We start from the raw sequence: 25,770 nt of genomic DNA on the forward strand, positions 1-25,770 counted from the left end.
GGATAAAATTTAATTATTATTGTATTATTTTATTTTAAAATTCCTTCCTAAACAGAGTTTGAAATCAATGTGTCATAACATTTTCATTTGAAATAGCATATATATACCATTTTATATTAACTCGCACCTAAAAATAGATTTTAGAACACAAACAGATTAGATCAAACTACGACCGAACTTAACATAGTACGGTCCAACTTACATAGATATACATGTAGGTAAATAAATACGAGTCAAAATAACCCATATAAAGAAATTTTAACTAAAAAAGGTATAATCCCAAAAAAAAAAAACTCAGGGGCATACTTTCATTAAAGAAAATAAACAAATAAAAGCGATAAATTTAAATAAGTAAAGGTGTTTTTTTGCTAAACTACCCTATAAATTTTTTAAAAAGGAAAGATCATCCTACTCTCACACTTGGTTGGCCGAGCTACTCGATACTTGACAGAGTGGAATAAGACGATTGGCGTGACAATCGGTGTTCATCTATGGCATTAATTCAAGGCCAATCCAACTTAAATCAATTTCAGAGGTTTCACCTACTTCTATTGATTTTAATTTTTTTTTTAAAAAAAAATTGAGGTTGCACCTACATAATTGTCTTCTTCTCTGCAGTGGCCTTGTCCGCCAGTCTGTCGCCCAAAGTTTGGTCTGCGTACTAATTCCCCACTGTGCCAATCTGGATCGCTTCTTTCAACCGTGAATGATTCAGTATCATTGATTGGGATTGATTTGTCCGGCCTCGCACACTCGCTCGCTGTACATTCATCTTCGTTTTTCTTCAATTAAATAGCACGATATGAATAGATTTTACCCGACATCTTTATAAAATGCTTCCACGTCATCTCCTCAGATAGGATCGTATACCGTGTGATCATGGCTAACACAAAATCATTAATTATGGCCGTGACGAGTTGAAGTGGATGGCATGAAGTTAAGGGGCTATTAGTTTATATAATCCAAGGACACGAGAGTTTAATTAACTTAACAAAATCATGCCGACGTGTCAAGGATCCAGTACTTAGGTGTCATGTGAATGCTACATGACACCGGTGAGGTGTCGAGCCCGTTGCCCCCAGGTCGATCGCGTTTCCCCTCGGCCCCCAGGTAGTCAGACTACCATCAAACGAGGACCCCACTGACAGCTGTCGATTTGCTCGTCGTTCCACTTTTGCCCCCTCCGTCGTCACGAGAGCGACCAAGGCCGCTGGTTATTACGTGGTTTGGTTAGAATCTAGGGTTATTAGTGTAAATGGGATTGTATAATATTTTTACCTGGTATTGTTCGTGGGTTGCCTCTACTCTTTGATTTGTACATAATATATATACTGTTGCAGATCAGAGGAGAGGAGGAGGAAGAAGGGGCAACAGAGAAGGAAGAAACGAGAGAGAGAGAAAAAGAGCAATTAAGAGTATGTCTTGTCACATAAGATCTTTTAATTCCTTTATTTTGTTTTGTCTAATCGTTGTGTGCTAATTAATTTTTCTTGTTAATCTTTTATGAAGGGGGAAAGGATCATATATTTTACACTGAGATGGGTAGCATATGGAAGTCTAAAGTTCTTCCGAGGTTCGCAAATGTTTTTGGTAATAGCAAAAAGAAAACTGCTGCAGCTGAGGCTGTCAAGTCCTTTGATGATTCAAAGGTCTTTTTCTTTTCTTGTTCTTCTTCTTTTTTGTATTTCGTTTTTGTAAAAGATAAATAAATAAATAAACACTGTCTCCTGCTCCTATATTTTTGTTCTTGTTTTTTGGTCAAAGTTCTTATAATTTTCTTGATATTTCTATGTGTGTTCAGGAGGAGTTTGCCAAAGAGTTTGAAGAGAAGAAGACTGAACTCCAACCTAAAGTTATAGAAATTTATGAAGCTTCTCCACCACCGATTAAGGTTCATAGATTTGATTGGTTATATTTATCCTAGTTCATGAAGAACAAAATAACATTTGACGTACATATATATACAGGCTTTGGTGAAGAAACCCACAGAATCTGATCTGAAGAAGAACTCATCAGGAGTCAAGAAATTCCTTGATGAATTAGTGAAGATTGGTAATTCCTATTTGTATCACATATATATAAAATAAAAGCTCAATATATTAATTAATTAATTAATCAATCAATATGTGTTTGCAGAATTCCCGGGCTCCAAGCCGGTGAGCGAGGCCGCCGTCAAGTTTGGTCCTTCGTATGTCGCCGGACCGATCACCTTCATCTTCCAGGAGGTCTCCAGCCTCCTCCCGGTGGAAGAACCGCCTGCTGCCCCTGCCGAGGCCACCGATGCCTCTGCTCCCGCGGAGGAGAGCGCGAGCAGAGAGGTAACCGCCGAGGCCATCGAGGAGATCAAGAAAGAGGAGGAGGTTGTCAAGGCGGAGGAGACGCCGCCTCCTCCTCCAGCCGGCACCGAAACTCCTGCCCCGACCGAACCAGCAGCCACCGATCCTCCAGTACCGGAGCCGGAGCCTACCAAGGCAGAGGAGGTGCCGCCGCCGGAGCCCGCCAAAGCATGAGGTACAGTTACTGCATGCTCCAATTGTAATCAATTTCCTGCTTCCTTGGCAAGGCGAACAGAGCAAGGCATCACAATTTCTGTGTCTACGTACGTGATTGAAATTGTTATTAATTCTTTTCTTGATTTCTTCTGTACTTAAATTGTATTGGTGATGGGGATACGTAGTTCCATTTTGCTCATGCGAGCTGTGTAATATTATGAACAACTGTACTGGTGTGGTTTATTAATTATAAAATGTTCAATTGAGTTACATTTATTTTATATATATTTTTTTCTCTTTCCAGATAAACATTCACTTTAAAAATAGTTATTGTGCAACTCAATCATTGAAGCAACGATATTATTTAATTTGGAGATTGATTAGGTTTCCATGTGGAGGTTGCACATACCATCAGAAACTAAGAATTTTTCGTACTTTTTAGTGTTTTATTTGGAGAAGGAAAGAGGAAAAGGACGTGAGGTTTATCCAGCTCAATGCTGCCATGACCAGAGGAGGTGTCCTACACACTTAAGAAGAGTTGATGGCTAAGTTTTTGAGTTGTATTTTTTTTTCCAAAATATAAATATATATTTTTTTTAAAAAAAAATATTTTGCCTGTGGCTAGGTGATAAAATGCTCATCTAAGCGGCCAGTATCGTTAGCCTCGACTAAATACAAATACATAAATAATGGGGAGTTTCACCATCAATATGTAGCCCGTGGGGCGTTTCCATCAATTGGAAATTGACTGTAAACTTAACTATGGCAAATCAGTGTAGCCGCTGGGAAGTTTGTAATTGGAGCTGACAGAGGCGGAGGGAGGCTGGTGTCATTGAATGGAGTGGGGCCTGCGAGAGTGAAGGAATGATAGGATATTGAATCAAGCTGAGACTTGAAAGGTATTAGCTTTCGTGAGAAATTAGCATACACAAATTAAAATAGATAGACAGATGACGATAACTCTTATGATAGAGTTTTAGAGATGTTAACATGAACCAGTCAAATAAGTTATCATTTCTAGTTTCTTTCAGGTTGCGTTTACGTTTGTAGATTTGACTGAAGAAAAAGAAAAAGAAAACATAGATTTACGAAGTGCTTTAATTTTCTCCATTTAATTAGCTTTTTATTTTGGAGGAAAGGAATTTATTGTAGATCCCGCGGAAGTGATTTGAAGCTAAACCATGGTTGTCTAAATCTAGACAACAAACATGAGCCAATTCCGCAAAATGTTAGGTTTGAACTTGTCTCTACTAATTGAATGCTGGCAAAAGAGCGTGTGTGTGTGGCAGGGGTTGTACCTTGCTTGGGTGAGGCTAGGTGAGCGGCGGTCCACGTTATGTAAAGCATTTGTATCGAGAGGAGCTTGAGCAACACAACACTTGTAGACTATTTGTGACTGTAAAAATCATCAAAAATACTCAATTTGCCATCATAAGTGACCATTTGATGACAGTCAAAAAATATCACAACAACCGCTGCAAAAGGACCTGCTAAGAAAAAATTTTACAATCAAAATTTTATCTAATGTAAATCTTGCGATGAGAAAAGTCTATTAAAAAAAATTCTGAGGGATACATTTAATAAGAGATGTACATATAGATAACTAATAAATGTCCTATCAAATAATGTGAAATCATGATAAATAAAGAAAGACATCAAAGAAAACTTAATTAGAAACTACAAAATAGAATAAAATTTATTTAAATATAAATGAACATATATCCATTTCAACTGGCTAGACTAGCTAATTTAATTGGCTTGTCCATTCTAACTAACTTGTCTAATTTATTTAGTTTATGTTAGGACTCATGCGAGCTAGGGGGTGAATAGCTCAGATTGCTTCTCGTCTTGATCACATATAAGTTAGGGGTGAATAGCTTTGATGGCTTCTAGAAACCTCGACTCAAACTTGTTGTCATATGCACAACTTCGAGATTTAGTTGGCATCTGTCTCTTAAGATGTCTAATCTAAGGCCTACTTCAAGCGATCTCCCTCCAGTAGAATCTTCTCCATTTCAAATACCTTCCGAAGGTGAAGAAGCTTCTTACAATTGTAGAACCATTGGCACATGAGAGAGGGGGGGTGTTGAATCATGTGATTTTAAAATTGCTCTTTTTAAAATATTCTTTTTAAAACAAGTGCGAGTGCACGGCAGAAAAATAAAATAGTCAAGTAGAGAAAACAACACATGTTCAGTTTTTTACTTAGTTCGGAGTTTTCGACGATTCCTACTCCAAGATCTAGGTTCTTTAGACCTTTTCAATGGGTAATCTATTAATTAATTGTTTCTTTACAAAAATAAGTTGGTAACAAGACTACCAACTTTTAAATATGATGTGTAAAAAGAAAGCAAGAGTAATAAAGAAAATAATGACTACACGTTACCCAAGTCTATGCTTGTTTGAGCAAGTAGCAGTATCGTGTCATTATTAAATCATTGAAGCTATGGCAGAGTAGTAGTGTACGATTGGAGAAGCCGAATGGTCTAGGAAGCACGTAAATAAGTTGTATTGAAGTTGATGCTTTGGGCTAGTCGAACAGAGCTTTTAAAGAATGTTGAGGGTGCATTCAACCTCATCCGAGGCGCCTTCAACCCCAATTATGATCTCTTAATTTTCCACCCCTATCATCTCCTACGCTGTGGTTTCTATCTGGGCGAGGGAGCCTCCAACACTTCAAGGCTTCTCCGTGCACCTCCGAGGTGTCTCCGTGCACCTCTGAGGCGCCTCTAATGCGCTCCAGGGTGCCTTCCTATTAGGATGTATACTAAAAGTCTAGTTTTTGGTATAAACATTTATCTAGAAATAAGAATCGCATTGATCAAATGACTACATTTATGATAAATGTAGTTGTTCAATTAATTTATATTGTAGATAACATAGTGTGTGGTGTCACACACAGAGGATCATGTTATCAGTACCATATAAATTATAAACAGTAGCTCACGACCAAGATGGAAAGGAACAAACCATTGGAAGGTCGTAGTGTAATTAGGTATTAGTTTATCTTAACTATATAATTACACTAGTACACTTAGAGTGTATTGAGTAGGACCATTAGAGGTCGTTTCTTTTTATACTGACTTTATAAAGGAACAAAGACCTCAGTTATTATGGAAGTGTGTGCTCTTAATCCTAATATAATAACAAGCACATATATTTGATATTTATTTCTTTAATTTATCAATGGGTGAGATTTAGTTCGATAGATCAATAAGCCCGATAAGTTGGGAAATGATATCACTTATAGTGTGTGTTGTTGATTATAGAAGGAAATTGTGTCCTAGTGATCTAGGTTGAGAATGTCCCCAAGAGGAGCTCATAAGGATTGTCATGTTAAACCCTGCAGGTGGACTTAGTTCGACATGATAATAAGGTTGAGTGGTACTACTCTTGGACTAAGATATTAATTAAGTGAGTTGTCAGTAATTCATTTAATTAGTGGACATTCATTATCTTAAACATAGGGAGACTAATACACTCATAATAAGGAGCCCAAAAATATAATTTGGGATTTGTGCGGTAGTTCAATAATAGTTCTCTAGTTGAATGAATTATTATTGATAAAATTAAGTTGTGTGTTCGGGGGCGAACACAGGATGCTTAATTTTATCGGGAGACCAAAACCAATTCCTCCTCTCGGTCCCTATCGTAGCCTCTTAATTATAGAGTACTATATCCACCGATATCCACCTTCTTACCCATCCTATAGGGGCCAGCCAAGCTAGCTTGGAGACCAAGCTAGGGCCGGCCATGGCTTGGTTCATGGGTGAATTCATGTGGCCGACCCTAGCTTGAACTCAAGTTTAGGTGGCCGGCCCTATTAAAATAAAAAGGAATTTTAATTTTAAATATTTTCTTATGTAGATAACATGATTTAAAAGAGAGTTTAAAAAATTTAAATCTTTCCTTTTATAAGATTCTACAAAAGATTAAGAGAAGAGCTAAATCTCTTTCCTTATTTGTAGATTAAAATGTTGATTTTAATTTTGGTAAAAACTTTCCTTTTAATCATGTTCATGATTTAAAATAAAGTTTAAAAATTAAAATTCTCTTTTATTAGTTTCTACAAAAGATTAAGAAAAGATTTAATATCTTTCCTTATTTGTAGATTGAAAGGAGATTTTAATTTTTAGAGTAACTTTCCTTTTTTAGAAATTATCCACATGTTTAAAAGAAATATTTTAATTTATAAAATTTCCTTTTTATTAACTAATAAAAATTATTGGAGAAATTTTTATAAATTTCTAGAAACAAATTAGGAAGTTTTAATTCTTGTTTTAATTAAAACTTTCCTTGATTTGGGGATTGTAGGTGGCCGGCCATTGATATTATTAAGAAAAAAAAATTATTTTTAATTAAATAATTTTTTCTTTTTCATGGCAAAGGAATTAAGGAAGTTTTTATTAAAATTTCCTTATTTGCCAAGACCAAGGATTATAAAAGAGGGGGTAGAGGTGCCTTCATGGACAACGACTCTATTCTTTTTCTTCCTCTCTTTCTTCCTAGGTGTGGCCAGCCCCTAGAGTTTCCCCTTCCCCTTCTCTCTTCTCCTTCTTGTGGCTGAGACTTCATCACCTCTTGGAGACATAGAAGTGGTCGGATCTAGCTTGGAAAAAAGGAGAGAAAGGAGGCTTGTTTCTTGCATCCCTTGGAGCTTGGTGTTGGTGCGGGAAGCATCCGACGATCGAACTTGAGTTTTCATAATGGCAAAGGATTCAAAGTTAAGGTTTGTGGTGATCTAACATATTGAATAAGTGTTTCAGGAAAGTCCTAGCTGCGGTTAGGCAAAGGGAAAATCCTAAGGGGTGGTAACCTTAGGTCCTAGGGGGCGGTAACCCTAGGTGAGGGAAAATCCTAAGGGGTGGTAACCTTAGGTCCTAGGAGGCGGTAACCCTAGGTGAGGGAAAACCCTAAGGAGCGGCAACCTTAGGTCCTAGGGGGCGGTAACCCTAGGTGAAGGAAAACCCTAAGGGGCGGCAACCTTAGGTCCTAAGGGGTGGCAACCCTAGGTGGAGAAAAACCCTAGGGGGCGGTAACCCTAGGTCCTAGGGGGTGGTAACCCTAGGCGGAAAGTCCAGTTGGTCTGGAGGACCGGACTGACATCAGGTAATCTCTCCTGAGGGGAGTAGGTGAGGACGCGTTCCCCGTAGAGGGAACAGTAGGCGTCGGGTCGACCTAGGGTTTCCGGTTGGAAATCCGAAGTCAGACTCGGACAGTCCGAAGACTGTCAGTTCTTCTTTATCAGATTCTAACATTGTCTTGCAGGGTATGCAATTTCTCGGACTAACCTTGTTTTGCAGGAGAAGCGGCTCCTGGAAAAAGGAGGTTCGGGCGCCCGGGATGGATCCGGGCGCCCGGGACCAACTTTTATCCCCTACGCGACTTCGCGACGTGGAGCAACCTGGTTGGCTGGCCACGTCACACTCCAGGCGCCCGGAAAGGTCCCAGGTGCCCGGAACCTCATATAAAAGGAGGGTTGAGGTGCAGCTTTATACAAACAATCTACTAAGCATTCTCCGTGCGACAAGCTGCTAACGTCTCGACTCAGAAGTGCTGCAACGACAACCCGGAGCTTTAGTTTTAGTCTTTTTATTGTCGGTACAATATTCTTTTCTGCTTAAATTGTACTTAGCTTGTAATAGCTTTTACGAATTATAGTTGTTGCCCACCGGAAGCGATCAAGGATCGCGGGCCTTCGAGTAGGAGTCGTCACAGGCTCCGAACGAAGTAAATCCTTCGTGTCCACTTTATTTACTTTCCGCTGCGTTATTTCTGAACAAGCTTTTACGATTTCGAAAAACGAAATAGCCACGAGCGCTATTCACCCCCCCCCCCCTCTAGCGCTTTCGATCCATCAATTGGTATCAGAGCGGGGTCATTTTGAATCGGTACAACCACCATTCAAAATATTTTTTCATGGTATTTTTTAGATTTTCGGAGTCGATTAGAATTTAGCCTCATAGTTATATTCTAATTCTTTTTCCCCAGAATCGGTTTTTCTCGGAATTGGTGCAACACCACCTGAGTTCGTGATCCATTTTTTTTTCCTTCCGCACTACTAAGCCAGGACCAAGTCCTGGGACATTTTGTTGGTTGTTTTTCGTTTTAGGTTAATCTGAAATGGCCCTTCAAGAAGGTTTCAGTACAGCCCGCCCTCCGCTATTCACCGGAGATGACTTCGGGTACTGGAAGGGTCGGATGGAGGCATATCTCCAAACTCACTTTGAAGTCTGAATGATTGTCAAAATCGGATTCCAACTACCATCTGATAGCGCCGGCAAACCACTACCGTACGAGGACTGGAATGCATCTTTTATCAAGAAGGTGGAAGCAAATGCCAAGGCAACCTGCACCCTCCAGTGTGGCCTATCAAAAGAAGAACTCAACCGCGTCGGCCCCTTCAACAGTGCCAAAGACTTGTGGGGGAAGCTAATTGAACTTCACGAAGGGACATCCGACACCAAGGTAAGTAAAAGAGACCTAATTTTTAATAAATTATTTAACATCAAATTGCAGGAAGGTGAAACAGCTGCCCAACTCCATGCCCGGATTCAAGATCTGCTCAATGGTCTTCATGCAATTGGGCAGAAGGTAGACAACCGGGACATCATAAGGTATTCTCTAAACGCCTTTCCAAGGAGCACCTTGTGGGCATCCATGGTAGATGCCTACAAGGTCTCCAAGGACTTATCTACCATTAAACTAGATGAATTTTTTACAGAACTCGAACTTCACGAACAGACTAATGCACGCCCGACCGAGAAAGGGTTGGCTTTGGTTGCAGGAACAGGGAGATCGCATGAGTCAAAAATCAAGCGGAGAACCGAACCTGAGTCAGAAGAAGAACCAGATTCGGAAGACGACGATGAACTTACAACCGAGATAGTCAACTTAGTAAAGAAGCTCTGCAGTCAGAAGGGTCACATCAAGGCAAATTGCCCGAACCAGAAGGATCCAAAGAAACCCAAAAGAAAGAAGGCATTGAAGGCAACATGGGATGAGTCTTCTTCTGAGGAATTCGACGACGAAGAACAAGAACAGACGAACTTTCTCGCCTTGACAGCCCGGGACTACACCAACGGATCTGGAAGTGAGGACGAATCGGAAGCCGAGTCCGAGAGAAGCCACGGATCCGTATCCGCTTCCGAAGGACCGAACCCCACTGTAAGTAAAAATCGTTTATATAGCTTAATTAATTATTTAATGCATAAAGTAGCTAAGTCCAAGATTCGAATCAAATCGCTTCTAAAGGAGGTAACACTCCTTAAAGAAATGCCTAACAACGAATCCTTAACTGATCAAGTTCAGACTGGAACCTCAACTCAAGTTCAAAAACTTGAGGAAGAGAATTCCAATCTGAAAAGTCAGGTAAAGGATTTGAAAACAACCCTAGAACGATTTTCCTTGGGATCCAAGAATCTTGACTTGATTCTTGGAACACAAAGGGTAATCTACAATCGAACTGGACTAGGATATAAAAAGAAATATAAATCTTACATATCCTTAATAAACAAACCAAATAGTAAATCGGTCCAAGCTTGGGTTGCCAAGTTCAACCTGATCAATCAAGTAGGACTTGGACATTATTGGGTTCCTAAGGATCAAATACATTACCTCGATAAACCTTATCGAGGCTATGATCCAGGGGGAGCTAGCAGAAAAATAATTAAAATTAATAATTAAATTTAAATTTTAAAATTTGAAATTAATTTAAAACTCAAAATTCAAAATTCAAAATTAATTACTAAAACTCAAAATTCAAAATTCGAAATTAATTTAAAACTCAAAATTTGAAATTCGAAATTAATTACTAAAACTCAAAATTCAAAATTCAAAATCAATTTAAAACTCAAAATTCAAAATTCGAAATTAATTACTAAAATTCAAAATTCAAAAATTTGAAATTATTAAAATTCAAAATTATTATAACTCAAAATTCAAAATTCAAAATTCAAAATCAATTATTCAAATTTAAATCAAATAAAAATTTAGAAGGAGGATCCAGAATAGCTGACACCCCTAACTAATCTACCCGAAATGGGTAAACAAGAGTAGACTACTCGGCAGGGTAATTAAGGTTAGAAAAAATGGGCTAGGTTTAACTTGACCCACGGTACTGGTGAAGTTTTTGGATGATAGTAAGTTAGGGAAGCTTGGGCATCGCATGTCTAGGAAGATATGGCTTCGACCTGGTGCATTTGGCCAAGTGGAACTGACCGAAGCTACCCTTAAATGGATCCTAACTAGTTAGACCAAGGTTTAGTATTAAGTTCAATGGGTAGGACTATTTGGAAAACCTCGAAGGCATGGTTACTTTAATGAGTTCCTTGTGACTCACCATAGCCCAGACGTTTATCCAAAGAATACTTACTTGTTGAACACAAAGCTAAACTTGAATCTAACACAAAGTTAAACCAAACCCTTAAATTGAACCTCAATTCATCTCACAAAAATTAAAGGATTCCTTGATTGAAAATTCAAATCGGGTGAGATGACTAAGTAATTAAAAACAAACTGATAATTAATTGAAATTCAAATTAATTTCAAAATTACTTCAAAACTTAATTTTAAAATTCCTTTAAAAGTTCTTTTAAAAATTATTTTGAAAATCATTTTAAAATTCCTTTAAAAGTCCTTTAAAAATTATTTTGAAAATCTTTTAAAAATTACTTGAAAAATCTTTTTAAATCATTTAAAAATCTTTTAAAACCAAATTTTAAAAAATCCTTTAAAAATTATTTGAAAAAAAAAACTCTTTTAAAAATCATTTAAAATTATTTGAAAAATATTTTGAAAATTCATTTCAAAAATCTTTTGAAAATGCATTTCAAAATCATTAAATTTTTTTTAAAATCATTTCAAAATATTATTCAATTAATTTCATAATGTTATTCAATTAATTTAAAAGGGTTTAAAAATCTTTAATTGTCAAATCATATTATAAAATTATGATTGCAAATGTTAACTCCATCTCACGTTCACTCATATGCTAAACATGCTTGTTTATCTAGAATGAGTGAGATGGAAAGATAGGAAAATTGTTTTTTAACCTCTCATGCTTGGACTCCTGAACTCAAAGAATTTATTAAGGCATTTATTAAGGGGAAGTGATTTAAATTGGTTTTAAAACTAGTTTTTCGTTAAAATAAAATTTTAACTTGACCTCAAAATTAAAAACTAATTTTTACTTATCTTCAAAAATTAAGGTTATTCATAACTTAACTTTAAAATTGAAATTATTTATGACCTGGCTTTTAAATTATAACTCTTCTAGAATGTTTTCAAAGCTAAGCCTTTATGTAAAACCTCATTAAGCTAAGTACTTAATCAAGTCTTCTTTAACTAAGCTTAGTTAGACTATACTCTAAACTTAGCTATTTGGCAAGAAGTTTTCTCAAGGCAATCATTTTAAAGCTGAATATATAGCTAAGTATTTTCAAATTTAGCTAAGTATTTTTTAAAGTTAAAAAAAAAATTTAGCTAAGTGTCTCTCAAAGCAATTGTTTTCACATGCTAAGTTTTGCTGAAAATGCTAAGTATTTTCCAAAGCATTCTCAAAATTTCATCAAAACAATTATCTTCATAAGTCTTTTTAAAACTAAGTCTTTTTAAGGTTAAATACTTAACAAAACTATTATCTTCATAAGTTTAGCTAAGTCTTTGATAAAAATATTTTAAATTTAAAAATCTTAGCTAAACTGAGTCTTGATCAAATTTTTTTTGCTAAACTCCCTCTTTAAAAACTAAGAAATTAAAGTGGTGTGATATCACAAACATTTGCTTAGTTACTTGTTCTAGCTAAAAGTATCTCTCAAACTAAAGGAAATGGGAATATTAAGATTAAGCATGCTTGCACTTAAGGGATCTGATACCTGATCAAAACAAATCTTAACTCATGCTTGGATCTTAGGGCTCTGATACCTTACTAAAACAAAATTTGTAAACTATTAAACACTAAGGTTAACACTTCTCCTTTACCTTAAGTATCTTTGCAATTCATTTATCTTAAACAGCTTTTCAAAAATGTTAAAAATTCACTAAGTTAAAAAGAGCTGAATATATCACAAAGAAACATATCCTCTAAACTATTTTCCTTAGCCAAATTTTCTTTCTAAAATGTTGCTATTAAAATCAATTCTAAGATGTTGCCTTTCACTTATTTTTTTTGCCTCTTGCCTAAGTTAAGATTTTTAAACAAATTCTGCTAAGCTTTGTCTTGAAAAGTTAAGTTTTTTCAAAACTAGCTTATTTTTGATATATGGCAAAGGGGGAGAGTAGAGAAATTCAAAGAGAACAAAAATCCAAGTAGAGAAATTCAAAAAGAACAAAAATCCAAAGGGGAGGTTATATTAAGGGGGAGTTTGTAATGACATTTTTTTTTCTTTCTTTCCTTGTACTTAAACCTTACTGCATATTATTACTTAACTTTGAATTTCGGTTGCCATAATAAAAAAGGGGGAGATTGTTGGTGCGGGAAGCATCCGACGATCGAACCTGAGTTTTGATAATGAAAAAGGATTCAAAGTTAAGGTTTGTGGTGATCTAACATGTTGAATAAGTGTTTCAGGAAAGTCCTAGCTGCGGTTAGGCAAAGGGAAAATCCTAAGGGGTGGTAACCTTAGGTCCTAGGGGGCGGTAACCCTAGGTGAGGGAAAATCCTAAGGGGTGGTAACCTTAGGTCCTAAGGAGCGGTAACCCTAGGTGAGGGAAAACCCTAAGGGGCGGCAACCTTAGGTCCTAGGGGGTGGCAACCCTAGGTAGAGAAAAACCCTAGGGGGCGGTAACCCTAGGTCCTAGGGGGTGGTAACCCTAGGCGGAAAATCCAATTGGTCTGGAGGACCGGACTGACATCAGGTAATCTCTCCTGAGGGGAGTAGGTGAGGACGCGTTCCTCGTAGAGGGAACAGTAGGCGTCGGGTCGACCTAGGGTTTTCGGTTGAAAATGCGAAGTCAGACTCGGGCAGTCCGAAAACTGTCAGTTCTTCTCTATCAGATTCTAACATTGTCTTGCAGGGTATGCAATTGCTCGGACTAACCTTGTTTTGCAGGAGAAGCGGCTCCTGGAAAAAGGAGGTCCGGGCGCCCGGGATGGATCCGGGCGCCCGGGACCAACTTTTATCCCCTGCGCGACTTCGCGACGTGGAGCAACCTGGTTGGCTGGCCACGTCACACTCCAAGCGCCCGGAAAGGTCCCAGGCGCCCGGAACCTCATATAAAAGGAGGGTTGAGGTGCAGCTTTATACAAACAATCTACTAAGCATTCTCCGTGCGACAAGCTGCTAACGTCTCGACTCAGAAGTGTTGCAACGACAACCCGGAGCTTCAGTTTTAGTCTTTTTATTGTCGGTACAATATTCTTTTCTGCTTAAATTGTACTTAGCTTGTAATAACTTTTACGAATTATAGTTGTTGCCCACCAGAAGCGATCAAGGATCGCGGGCCTTCGAGGAGGAGTCGTCACAGGCTCCGAACGAAGTAAATCCTTCGTGTCCGATCCACTTTATTTACTTTCCGCTGCGTTATTTCTGAACAAGCTTTTACGATTTCGAAAAATGAAATAGCCACGAGCGCTATTCCCCCCCCCCCCCCCCCTCTAGCGCTTTCGATCCATCACTTGGTTGGTGGGAAAAGTTCTTCATCCTTTGGAAGTTTTTGCTTGGCCGAAACTTGAAGGAAGGAAGAAGAAGGTGCCTTGGTGGTTCTCATCTCGGAAGATCATTGCCCACACAATGTCCGAGGTTAGAAGAGGAATACGGTAGAAGATCAAGAGGTCATTGAAAGTTCACAAAGAAAGGTATAACTAGTAATTATTTTCCGCATCATACTAGTTTTATTTCTTTGTAAAAAAAATATCAAATACAAGAGGCATGTGATTCTAGGTTTCGAATTAGTTTTCGATGTTGTGTTCTTTTGTTTTCTTTTCGAACTTGTGCTTCGATTATTTTTTTTGGTTAACCTAGAGTCATTTAAGGAAATTAAATATTAACTTTCCTTAAAAGGCTTTGTCTAGGCGGTGGTGGTTGCTCCCATATCCAAGAAGGCCATGTGTCTCGCCATGCAGTCCTGGAAGCCAAATTTGAAAATTAATATTTAATCAACTTTGTGACCTAAGTGATTTGGATTGAACGTGTTAAGTTCCGCAGGAGATCCAAATCTAAACCTAAAAGAATATATAAGTTAAACTTGGGATCAAACGTGTTAAGTTCCGCAGGTGATCCAAGTTTAATTTAAAAGAACACATGGTAGCTAGGAAAGGTTCAGATCTTGTACAAAATTTTTGTACAGAAGAACCATTAGGTTTTCCGAGTAGCAACCAACACTTCCCACAGCAAACTTCTATCCCCGAAGTTTGTCCACGTAAAGGCTCCTCCTCTCAATCTAGGGTGTCTCTGTGCAGCTTCGAGGTGCCTCCACGCAACTCCAAGGTGCCTCCTCACAGCTTCGAGACTCCTCAGACACTGTTCATCTGAGCTGATTTTTGCACTTTAACTTTGTAAAAAAGCTTAAATCTATACAACAAAATATAACTTGTAAAATAGAGTTAGCACAATTAAAATAAAATAATTATTAATTAGATCTTGTGTTACCACGACCAGGATCTAATCATGATCTCATCATAGACTTCTAAAATGACTCTAAGCTGGACCAGTGCTTATAATCCCATTGGAACTCGTCCTCAATGAATCACTCTCTTCTAGTAACTTACCTTACTATTTGCAGTCACTTGACTTGCCTCTTGATCCACCAAGTCTTTCTGCCAGTTGTTAGGTCCGTAGACCCAATTGGACTTCAGCCAGATGCTAGCTCCTATAGACTCAGCTAGAATTCCTACTAGATATGAGGCCACACCTTGACCTATCTGAATTTCATGCCAATTATTAGGTTCTTAGACCTAACTGGGCTTCATCCTAGTGTTAGGTCCTCTATACCTACCAATTCCTACACACTTGGTAAAAATATCAAATTACACAAAATCTAACTTTAACCATTTATGGCTTATCAAAATCAAAGTTCAATAATTAGTGTCAACTGCACTAATAATTGTTGATGCAATTTGCACTAACGGCCTAACCCAGATTTTGATGAATGACAAGTAAGTAAAGTTAGGTGTTATTATAGTCTAACGTTGTTATCAAGTGTGCAGGGTTGACTAACCCTAGTCAGGATATTAGATTCCTAATTAGTTGAAGTATGGATGTGTGATTCCTACAAGTCGGGATGTTCAGTTTGCGACACATTGAAGTCCAAATGTTGGATTCTGGAAAGGGTTGGGATGTGCGATTTCCGATTAGAGAAGACCGGTTGTGGAATTCTGGTAGGTTTGAGATGTGCAATTCCTGATTAGAGAAGACCAGATGTGTGATTCTGGTAGGTCGGGATGCACGATTCCTGATTGGAGAAGACCAGATGTGCGAATCCAGTAAGTTGGGATGTTTGATTCTCAATGTCACACCCCGAGGGTAAGGTTATTCAATGAAAATTGGGCAACACCTCCCCTGTAGCAGTGACAAATGAGACTAGTATACATTGCCACAAGGCTACTCACAAGCTAATAACAACAACTCATACGGCTAGAACATAGACAACCACACAGTGATATACACAGCCCACACGACTAGAACAGAAAGAACATAACCATGCAGTTATATCATAAGCAGCCTACACGGTTGAAACAAAAAACAACGAAAGTCACCAAAATATCGATCGTAAAACCATAAAACAACTAAGTGCGAGTCGGCTCGGCTTGACACCACAACATCAAACCAAATACAAGAAATCACAAAGCTGATCTCCAAGTCCTCGTCGAGTTATTACAATACCAAATTCATAAAATTCAAAGTGCAAACAAAGAAGTAAACAAAACTAAAACACCATCCTCGGATGTGACGTAGGACTGATAGTTAGGATCCTCCTAGTGTGCATGTATCATCTACCTATTTCCTAGCATATGATGTATATGGGGTGGCGAGTGCTGGGACTCAGTGGGAAATAGACAAATAGTGCATGAGTATAGTAAAGAACTAGAGATGCAAAGATATACAGTTTCATAGGGAAAAATATCATGAACTACAGAGATATCATAATGAATATCCATACCTGAATTCGTATACTAAGCAAGTAATAGTAAGTCAGGTGTAGTGAGGATATGATAATACTGCTCATAACTACAAGGGTAACATATAAGGTATATACATACTACTGATAAGCATGCCAATGTTGAAGCACATGCATCAGGTATTGTCACGCTCCGCAAGTGTACGGAAATGTCGCAAGTAATATAAAAGATTATCGTATCCACAGGGACTGGAATAAGCACTAGAAATGACTCAATGCGAATTAGCTAAACAACTATCCAATTGTTTCGAATGCAAAGTGAAGGTAAACAAATATAATATTAAAGATCAACAAACAAGAGTTTAGTGTTTTGGGTGATGATAAAGGGAGATTCTAGGAGTTTCAGTTTCTTTGTAGGATTTCTCGAATGTAAATGGTCCACCAATTCTTATCCCTCAATTGCCAAACATGTAGAAAGTTGTTGGTTCTCTCTTGCAATAGACAATCGGCTAAGGACTGAGAAATGTATCTAAATAGGATTAATTAGACATGAATCTATGTTGTCCTTACACAGAAGTGCACCTATTACTATGCCTTCCTCGAATATCAACATAGAAGCCCACGACTTATTAATCTATCAAGATACAAGAAACTAATCACAAAATCCATCCTACTCTCTTGAATATTCCTATCTCCTCTTCAAGATTGTCTCTCAAACGTCCTTACACGGGCTTGCACCTGTCGCGTGGATCCCTCTGATGATCGAGTGAGAGTTTATCTTTACAAAGTCCATAAGAAATCCAAACAATTAATCAAGAATGAGGATTAAGCACGAATCGCCATTAATCATTCAAGATCTAATTGATACAAGCAAGATAATGTCATTGAAACAAGAAAATGGTAAATCCATAAGAGATTACATCAATCCATCATACAAATACTCCCTTCATCCTAGAATACAAGATCTACTCCATGAATCGAGGAAGAAAACCCGAAGAAATAGAGAATACAAGCATTTCTTAAATCCCCAATCCAAGAAACCAAGAAAAGGGGGAAAGAGAAAACTTATCTACGAAGAAGCTTCGTCTTCGGATCCAATCCTCGCTCCGGAGTCGAAATCGTCAAGAACTCCCCTTGAATCGCCCAGAAATTCTCCCAAGTTTGGGAGGAAACCACCAAATCTTCCCTTCTCCCAAAGGGGGAGAGATCCCCTTTCAATTCATGAAGGAAGGTTTAAATAGAGGAGGAAATCGGGCGCCACAGGGCCCCACGACACGGCCATGTGAGATTCACACGGCCATGTCCAGTTCCTTCTCTGCCAAAGCTGCATGGCCGTGTGACTCCACACGGCCAGGACCCTTCTGCTCTCTGGAAATGTTACACGGCCGTGTGGCGCACACGGCCACCACCTGCTTGGCCTCTGGAAACCTCACACGGCCGTGTAGATCCACACGGCCACCACCTGCTTGGTCTCTGGAAACTTCACACGGCCGTGTGATGCACATGGAAACCTCACACGGCCGTGTAGATCCACACGGCCATGTAAGGCATCTGCTCTGATTTCTTCAAATCAAGACACGGCCGTGTGAGATTCACACGGCCATGTCCTCTTCCCTTCCTGTTAAGACTACATGGCCATGTGTGGTACACGGCCTGATGCTCTCTCCCTTCAATTACTTCCAAGCTTGCCCGAGGACGCATAATCTTCACCAATTTCGACTCCTGTGTACAGAAAATGCACAAAAAGCAGATCTCTGAACCAAAAGAGTAAATATGCTAAAAGGAAAGCTGGAAGTATAAAAATGCAAGCAAAATGCTGCAGTCTAAATTCATATGTTCTACAACACATTCATAAAACCTAGTGCACTTTCTTAATTCTATCAAGAAGTTTCATTAACAAGCATGATCATGGAAACAAGTAAAGTATGGTTCAAGCATAAGAATCTTGTGCACAGTGTAAAAGTAACTCAACACCCTTCAAGTTTCAATCCATGTCCTAGTCAAGTCGTCATCAAATTTGAATTCCTAATGTTTCGAGTGAAAGACAAGTAACCAGTGATAGGCACTTACTCACCATTCACTTGGTTCATATTTCTCAACTAACCCAAGGTCTCAAAGGTGTGCTCAATCTCAAGGGAAGCTAAGCAGTCATTTCCCCAGTAACCTAACTCGGTCTCAAAGGGGTGACTTGCTAGATTCCACTCATGACAACTGTTTTTTATATCCTTTTTTTTTTTTATAAGTGTTTGCATTGTGCAAAACTTATTCACAAATGTACTTTTAGCACACATGTTGGGATATTTTGATTTTTCCAAATGAGCTTTAATGATTTGAGCCTCATCCAGTAACTAAAATGAAAGTTGAGAAATCACCATGGGAACCAAGTACTAAGCAAACAAGATGAATTATGACTATTTCAATGACATCAACTATTCAGGCATTAAGCACAAGTGTAGTGAAGATAAAATCCTTAAGGTTGAACCAAAACTAAAACTCATCACCATAAGACTCTTAGCTTATTAATGCTTCCCAAGATAGAAAAAAGAACTACACAAAGTTTACTACTAGCATCATTCGAACATCATGAATCAAGACAATAATCGTGCTAACATTTCACTTGAATCCAAGAAAATGTTCTCAAGATGTATGCCACAAAAAATCAAAACAAAATGCAAGACATAAGCAAAAATAAAAACACACAAAGCAAATCAAATGCATCTAATGCATCCCCCCAGACTTAAATTTTTCATTGTCCCAATGAAAACTAAAAACAATGTGGAGGAGATTTTAAGAGAAGTTACTAAGTGATGAGCTCCAAATTGTTGACATTCATGTTTTTTTTTAAGATACTCCTCTATCCAATGTTCACAATCTTCCACAACTTTAAAATCTACAAAAATAAGATAGACAAGAAGAATTAAGTAGAGGGTATGATTTATTATCAACAAAATAAAAAGAAACTAAAAGTAAAATGAAAACAAGATTGAACTTGGGTTGCCTCCCAAGAAGCGCTTGTTTAAGGTCATTAGCTCGACCACCTCATTAGATTCATCTAAATCTTGCTCTTGGAGGGGTAAGATATTTTAGAACCTTCTTACCAAAGGCTCTTATTATGGAGGGAGCTTTCAATATTGGAGTTAAAAAGTGATGTATCGCCCTCTCCATCTTCGTCTTCTTTAAAGTTGTTTCAGGTGGTCGAAGACGATTCAGTATGAGCTTCCCATTATTGGCCTCTCGAAAACCTACACACCCAAAAGAAAAACAAACCTCCCACAAGAATGTAATATAAGAAGGAACTAGAATCATATTAGTATGAATTGAGTATGTATCAAAAAATGAATCACATCCAACAAAATCAGTTATAGGTACATCTATGAAATTTTCTAAAAGATCACTAAGAATACTAACCTTGCATTGTTGAGATGTACCTGAAAGTTCTAAACAATGGGATGTGACTTCTTCAGAATTATGTAGTGGCTCTAGCTCAGGTGTTGATGATATCAATGATGGTGATTCTTGAGACTCTACTAGCTCTGTATAAGTCCCTACACATTGTTCCACAACATGATCAATTCTTAAAACCTCTAAGGGTTGTCTTGACAAAGGTGGTGATCCTTGAGATGCTGCTTCCACAACACAGCTCCCTACACATTCTTCCATATCATCATCATCAACATATACATCAAAAAATAAACCAACATCTATGTCCTCAATAGGAGAATCAATAACAAGAAGATCAATAACTTCACTTGCAATTTTAAGTTGATCTACCACATCACATTCATCATCTGAAAATTCAATGTCACTATAACACCTTATAAAATTTTGAGGTAGATCTGAAAACTTATTTACCACTACATTATCAATAAAATCCTCATCTGAAAAATCTTCATCTTCATATATATTCAAAAATCTACACTCAACCATATTAGTGTCATAGGATTTGCCGAAGTCTTTATTTTCATTGACCCCCACTAACCTTTGTGGAAAAGGAACCCTTAGTGAAGGTCCTGGGAAAGACTGAACTCCCTTTTCCCCAAATTCCCTTTGAGCTTTTGGAGGAGGTCCAACTTGCTTATCTAATGTTGGTGTGATTAATCGTTGAGGGAAAGGTACTTCTGGCCTTTGGAAACTTCCTAGAGAAATGGAATCGAGTTCTTGTGATCTTCTATTATTCTTCTCCTCAATTCTAAACATGTCATTCTTCAGAAGTTCTTCATGATTTTTGCCACTTCTCAACCCAACATCATCACACTTTTCATTGGATCTTGACTGTGTAGGAGGGGGATCTTCTTTAAACCATTTTGAAACAATACTATTAAGTTTTGCCCCCAAATGTTTGAACTCCTCACTCTGTGACTTGTGAATTTCAACATTTTTAGGTGGTTGAATTTCATTTTGTTTGACAGGCTCTCTTACATTTATGGCTTTCACTTCTTGAATATCTGAGGGAAATTCCATCCAACTTTTGTTCGACCATTCATGGAGGTTCAATGTCACTTGATCAATTAATGATTAAGCTTCATCTATACTTTTGTCCATAAAAGAACCTCCAGCTGATGAATCCAATAAACTCTTGTCTGAGAAAGAAATTCCCCCATAGAATATGTGCAAAATCAACCATTTTTCAAAACCATGATGAGGGCATTGTCTTTGAAGACTCTTGAATCTATCCCATGTTTCAAATAATGATTCTCCATATGCCTGAGCAAAATTTGTTATACAATTCCTCATATACACTGTTCTACTTGGAGGGAAAAAATGATTCAGAAATTACTTCTCCAATTGTTCCCAACTTGTGATGCTTTGAGGACAGAGAGAATATAGCCAAGTCCTTGCTTTATCCTTGATACTGAAAGGAAATGCCATCAATCGAACTGCATCTGCTGATACTCCTTCACATTTCACCAAATCACAAATCTCTAAAAATGTTTCAAGATGCAGATAAGGACTTTCTGATACTTCTCCTCTAAATTTGTGACCTTGTATCATGAAAATTATCTCTGGGTCTAGTTGGAAACTTTCTGCTTCAATTTGAGGTTGCACAATGGGAGATAAAAATCTTGCAGAAAAGGGTGTAGAAAAATTTCTCATGGGTCTGCTTGACATGTTAGTGCTCATGGATATTCAAGAAGAAAAAGAAAATTATCAAGAATCAAAAACAAGAAATAAAATGCAATATGAAAAGCAAGAAAGCAAATGCAGAATTTAAATTGCAAGAAAGAAAGTGCATAATGAAAACAAGAAAGAAAAGATAAAAGAAAAAAGAAAAATATCTAGAATAATTCATATGCTAAAAATTGCAAGATATGTTTACAAAAGAAAAGAAGAAAGAAACTAGATCAAAAGAGAAAACAAAGAAAAGTTAGATTAGAGTGCTAAAAATCAAGAATGCAAAGTTAGAATTAGAATTAGAATTGTAACAAAAAGAATTGTTAAGAATGTTATTCAAGGAAGGGAAAAAAAAACTTTTGAAAACATAATTCTAACAATTAGTTATAACTATGCAAATCAAAAGAAAGAAAGAGAAGTTATGTTTAATCTAACTCAATTGATAATTCCTAATGTTATAGCACAGTCCCCAGCAACGGCGCCAAAAACTTGTCACGCTCCGCAAGTGTACGGAAATGTCGCAAGTAATATAAAAGATTATCGTATCCACAGGGACTGGAATAAGCACTAGAAATGACTCAATGCGAAATAGCTAAACAACTATCCAATTGTTTCGAATGCAAAGTGAAGGTAAACAAATCTAATATTAAAGATCAACAAACAAGAGTTTAGTGTTTTGGGTTATGATAAAGGGAGATTCTAGGAGTTTCGGTTTCTTTGTAGGATTTCTCGAATGTAAATGGTCCACCAATTCTTATCCCTCAATTGCCAAACATGTAGAAAGTTGTCGGTTCTCTCTTGCAATAGACAACCAGATAAGGACTGAGAAATGTATCTAAATAGGATTAATTAGACATGAACCTATGTTGTCCTTACACAGAAGTGCACCTATTACTATGCCTTCCTCGGATATCAACATAGAAGCCCACGATTTATTAATCTATCAAGATACAAGAAATTAATCACAAAATCCATCCTACTCTCTTGAATATTCCTATTTCCTCTTCAAGATTGTCTCTCAAACGTCCTTACACGGGCTTGCACCTATTACGTGGATCCCTCGGATGATCGAGTGAGAGTTTATCTTTACAAAGTCCATAAAAAATCCAAACAATTAATCAAGAATGAGGATTAAGCACGAATCACCATTAATCATTCAAGATCTAATTAATACAAGCAAGATAATGTCATTGAAACAAGAAAATGGCAAATCCATAAGAGATTACATCAATCCATCATACAAATACTCCCTTCATCCTAGAATACAAGATCTACTCCATGAATCGAGGAAGAAAATCCGAAGAAATAGAGAATACAAGCATTTCTTAAATCCCCAATCCAAGAAACCAAGAAAAGGGGGAAAGAGAAAACTTATCTACGAAGAAGCTTCGTCTTCGGATCCAATCCTCGCTCCGGAGTCGAAATCGTCAAGAACTCCCCTTGAATCGCCCAGAAATCCTCCCAAGTTTGGGAGGAAACCACCAAATCTTCCCTTCTCCCAAAGGGGGATAGATCCCCTTTCAATTCATGAAGGAAGGTTTAAATAGAGGAGGAAATCGGGCGCCACACGGCCCCACGACATGGTCGTGTGAGATTCACACGGCCATGTCCAGTTCCTTCTCTGCCAAAGCTGCATGGCCGTGTGACTCCACACGGCCAGGACCCTTCTGCTCTCTGGAAATGCTACACGGCCGTGTGGCGCACACGGCCACCACCTGCTTGGTCTCTGGAAACTTCACACGGCCGTGTGATGCACACGGCCACCACCTGCTTGGCCTCTGGAAACCTCACACGGCCGTGTAGATCCACACGGCCACCACCTGCTTGGCCTCTGGAAACCTCACACGGCCGTGTAGATCCACACGGCCACCACCTGCTTGGTCTCTGGAAACTTCACACGGCCTTGTGATGCACACGGCCACCACCTGCTTGGCCTCTGGAAACCTCACACGGCCGTGTAGATCCACACGGCCATGTAAGGCATCTGCTCTGATTTCTTCAAATCAAGACACGGCCGTGTGAGATTCACACGGCCATGTCCTCTTCCCTTCCTGTTAAGACTACATGGCCATGTGTGGTACACGGCCTGATGCTCTCTCCCTTCAATTACTTCCAAGCTTGCCCGAGGACGCATAATCTTCACCAATTTCGACTCCTGTATACAAAAAATGCACAAAAAGCATATCTCCGAACCAAAAGAGTAAATATGCTAAAAGGAAAGCTGGAAGTATAAAAATGCATAGATCAAGCATGCTCAAAGTATGTAAATGTGCGTAAAAGCATGCGTAAAAGAGTATATAATCTACGCACATCAGGTATATAACTCAACATATGTAAGCATATCACAGCCATATGGATACAATAAGAACAACAGCATAAGCAAACATAATAATAAAAGTGTATGCACAAGTGGCCACCCCGCACACCTCTCTGCACCACGACCCCTGTATGGTCGAGAGGATGAATCAATGACAACTGTACATCATTCCAATTGCCACTACTCTCGAGTGACCGAGTGGACAGGCGCATAGTAGCTAACTAGCTACATAGCAATGGGGGTCCTTGCTGCTCGTATCTCCAGCCTCACTACCCATGAGTGACAAAGTGGGATCACTACAGGACAAGCAACACACTCCAGCTACCATTACCCATGAGTGGTCGAGTGTGTGGCCCTAACTGACGACTCTCTCATACTAAAAGGGAGACAATGGTCGTCAGTATACATGTAATGATATGATGCGCAAGATGCAACAACCACCATATATATATAAACAGAAATAAAGCATGCTACAGTAAGCCAGTGTGCTCAATAAGGTATGTGAATAAACAGCAATCAAGGTAAATAAGCATAGTGTATAATATCTACTAAGTATCATAAATGACAACAAGAGACTGTATGGATATGGAATCGATCAGCTCAAAGATCAAGTGGATAAGTATCAAGCACAGGAAAAATATGAGTCAAGGCAAGATAAATACAACATTTATCCGAATATAAAGCTTATGCACTAAGGTCAAAGTACTGAAGAATCAAAGTAAGAAGTACCTGCCTTTAACTGTAGATCGTGCTGAACTTTAACTATAGATCGTGTTGAACTATCTCCACTTTGGAACACTTGTCTCGTATTAGAGTCCTACAATAAATCATACGATTACAACCTAATCCCTTCATACATCAATTAGCTACCCAAATGTAAAACCAAATCAGGAAATCCTAATTGACTTCACCTAATCCATCCACTTCCTAAAGGTTAATCAACCTTTTTAACAATATGATTTCAATAACATCATCAAACTAATGCTTCAATCAATCATGTAAGTGGATTTACAAAGTTGTCCAAAATTAACTTATTCAAATCATCCCCATTCTACAATCAACCATTATTTTACTCAATCAACTCCAATAAAAGTTTATACACAAGCATACATACCCCAACACTAATTGCTCCCGCTGTCAATTCACTATTGTGGACACTTGTCTTTATAAATTGGTGGGCACGGAGCAAAATGGTGTTACTGTCCTCCAACCTAAAACATCTCAAATTTGTATAGAACAAAGATCTAGCATAAGGGAAGAAATTAATCGCATATAGTGAGAAGATAGAGCATTCTGCTTGTCACCAATGAAAGGGATGAAGGAAAACTGTAGCAAGTTGATCTAGGGCACCACAGTGTGTCCCTGTTTATACCTGAGGGAAGCCAACTCGAAGTGGACCAACAACAGACGTATGGAGGTAGGTCGGGTGACAATCCATCGAAGAACTCCTCGAGTCAATTTCCCCCTTCTGGCGACGGCTGTACCCGATGGTAGAACGTTCACAGCAGCTATTGAAGGGGAGATGTGGTGGTGGTTAGACACAAGATGAGGCGATATCAGGCAACATCGATCGGGTGGTGCTGATGTGATAGGGTGACAGTGTTAAGGCACAGGTGATAGATCGAGAGAAGAGAAATCGTGAGGGAGAGAAGGGTGAACCCTCAAGTTAGCGACCGACCTTCGAGATGGTACTCCGACCATCGGTGCTAGGATAGCGGGCATCCGTGATTTAGTGGCAGCGGCAAGGGGCAAGGGGCAAGGGGCAATGGGAGAGGCAATGACAGAGTGAAT

The 25,770-nt window shown here is 38.4% G+C and overlaps 1 protein-coding gene and 1 non-coding gene across 2 annotated transcripts; both read left to right on the top strand.

Moving 5' to 3' along the window:
* The first annotated feature begins 1,268 nt into the window (after window positions 1–1,268).
* On the top strand, window positions 1,269–2,762 carry LOC122051884 (plasma membrane-associated cation-binding protein 1-like). Its single transcript, XM_042613201.1, has 5 exons — window positions 1,269–1,415; window positions 1,510–1,649; window positions 1,802–1,891; window positions 1,968–2,052; window positions 2,137–2,762. The coding sequence occupies exons 2-5, from the start codon at window positions 1,539–1,541 to the stop codon at window positions 2,508–2,510; spliced, it is 660 nt and encodes a 219-aa protein (XP_042469135.1). The 5' UTR covers window positions 1,269–1,415; window positions 1,510–1,538; the 3' UTR covers window positions 2,511–2,762.
* Window positions 2,763–21,180: 18,418 nt separating this feature from the next.
* On the top strand, window positions 21,181–21,286 carry LOC122054325. Its single transcript, XR_006132652.1, has one exon. It is a non-coding gene; the product is annotated as a small nucleolar RNA R71 (small nucleolar RNA).
* Window positions 21,287–25,770: the final 4,484 nt, after the last annotated feature.

This window comes from Zingiber officinale, chromosome 3A (genome assembly GCF_018446385.1).
Source record: "Zingiber officinale cultivar Zhangliang chromosome 3A, Zo_v1.1, whole genome shotgun sequence".
NCBI lineage: Eukaryota > Viridiplantae > Streptophyta > Magnoliopsida > Zingiberales > Zingiberaceae > Zingiber > Zingiber officinale.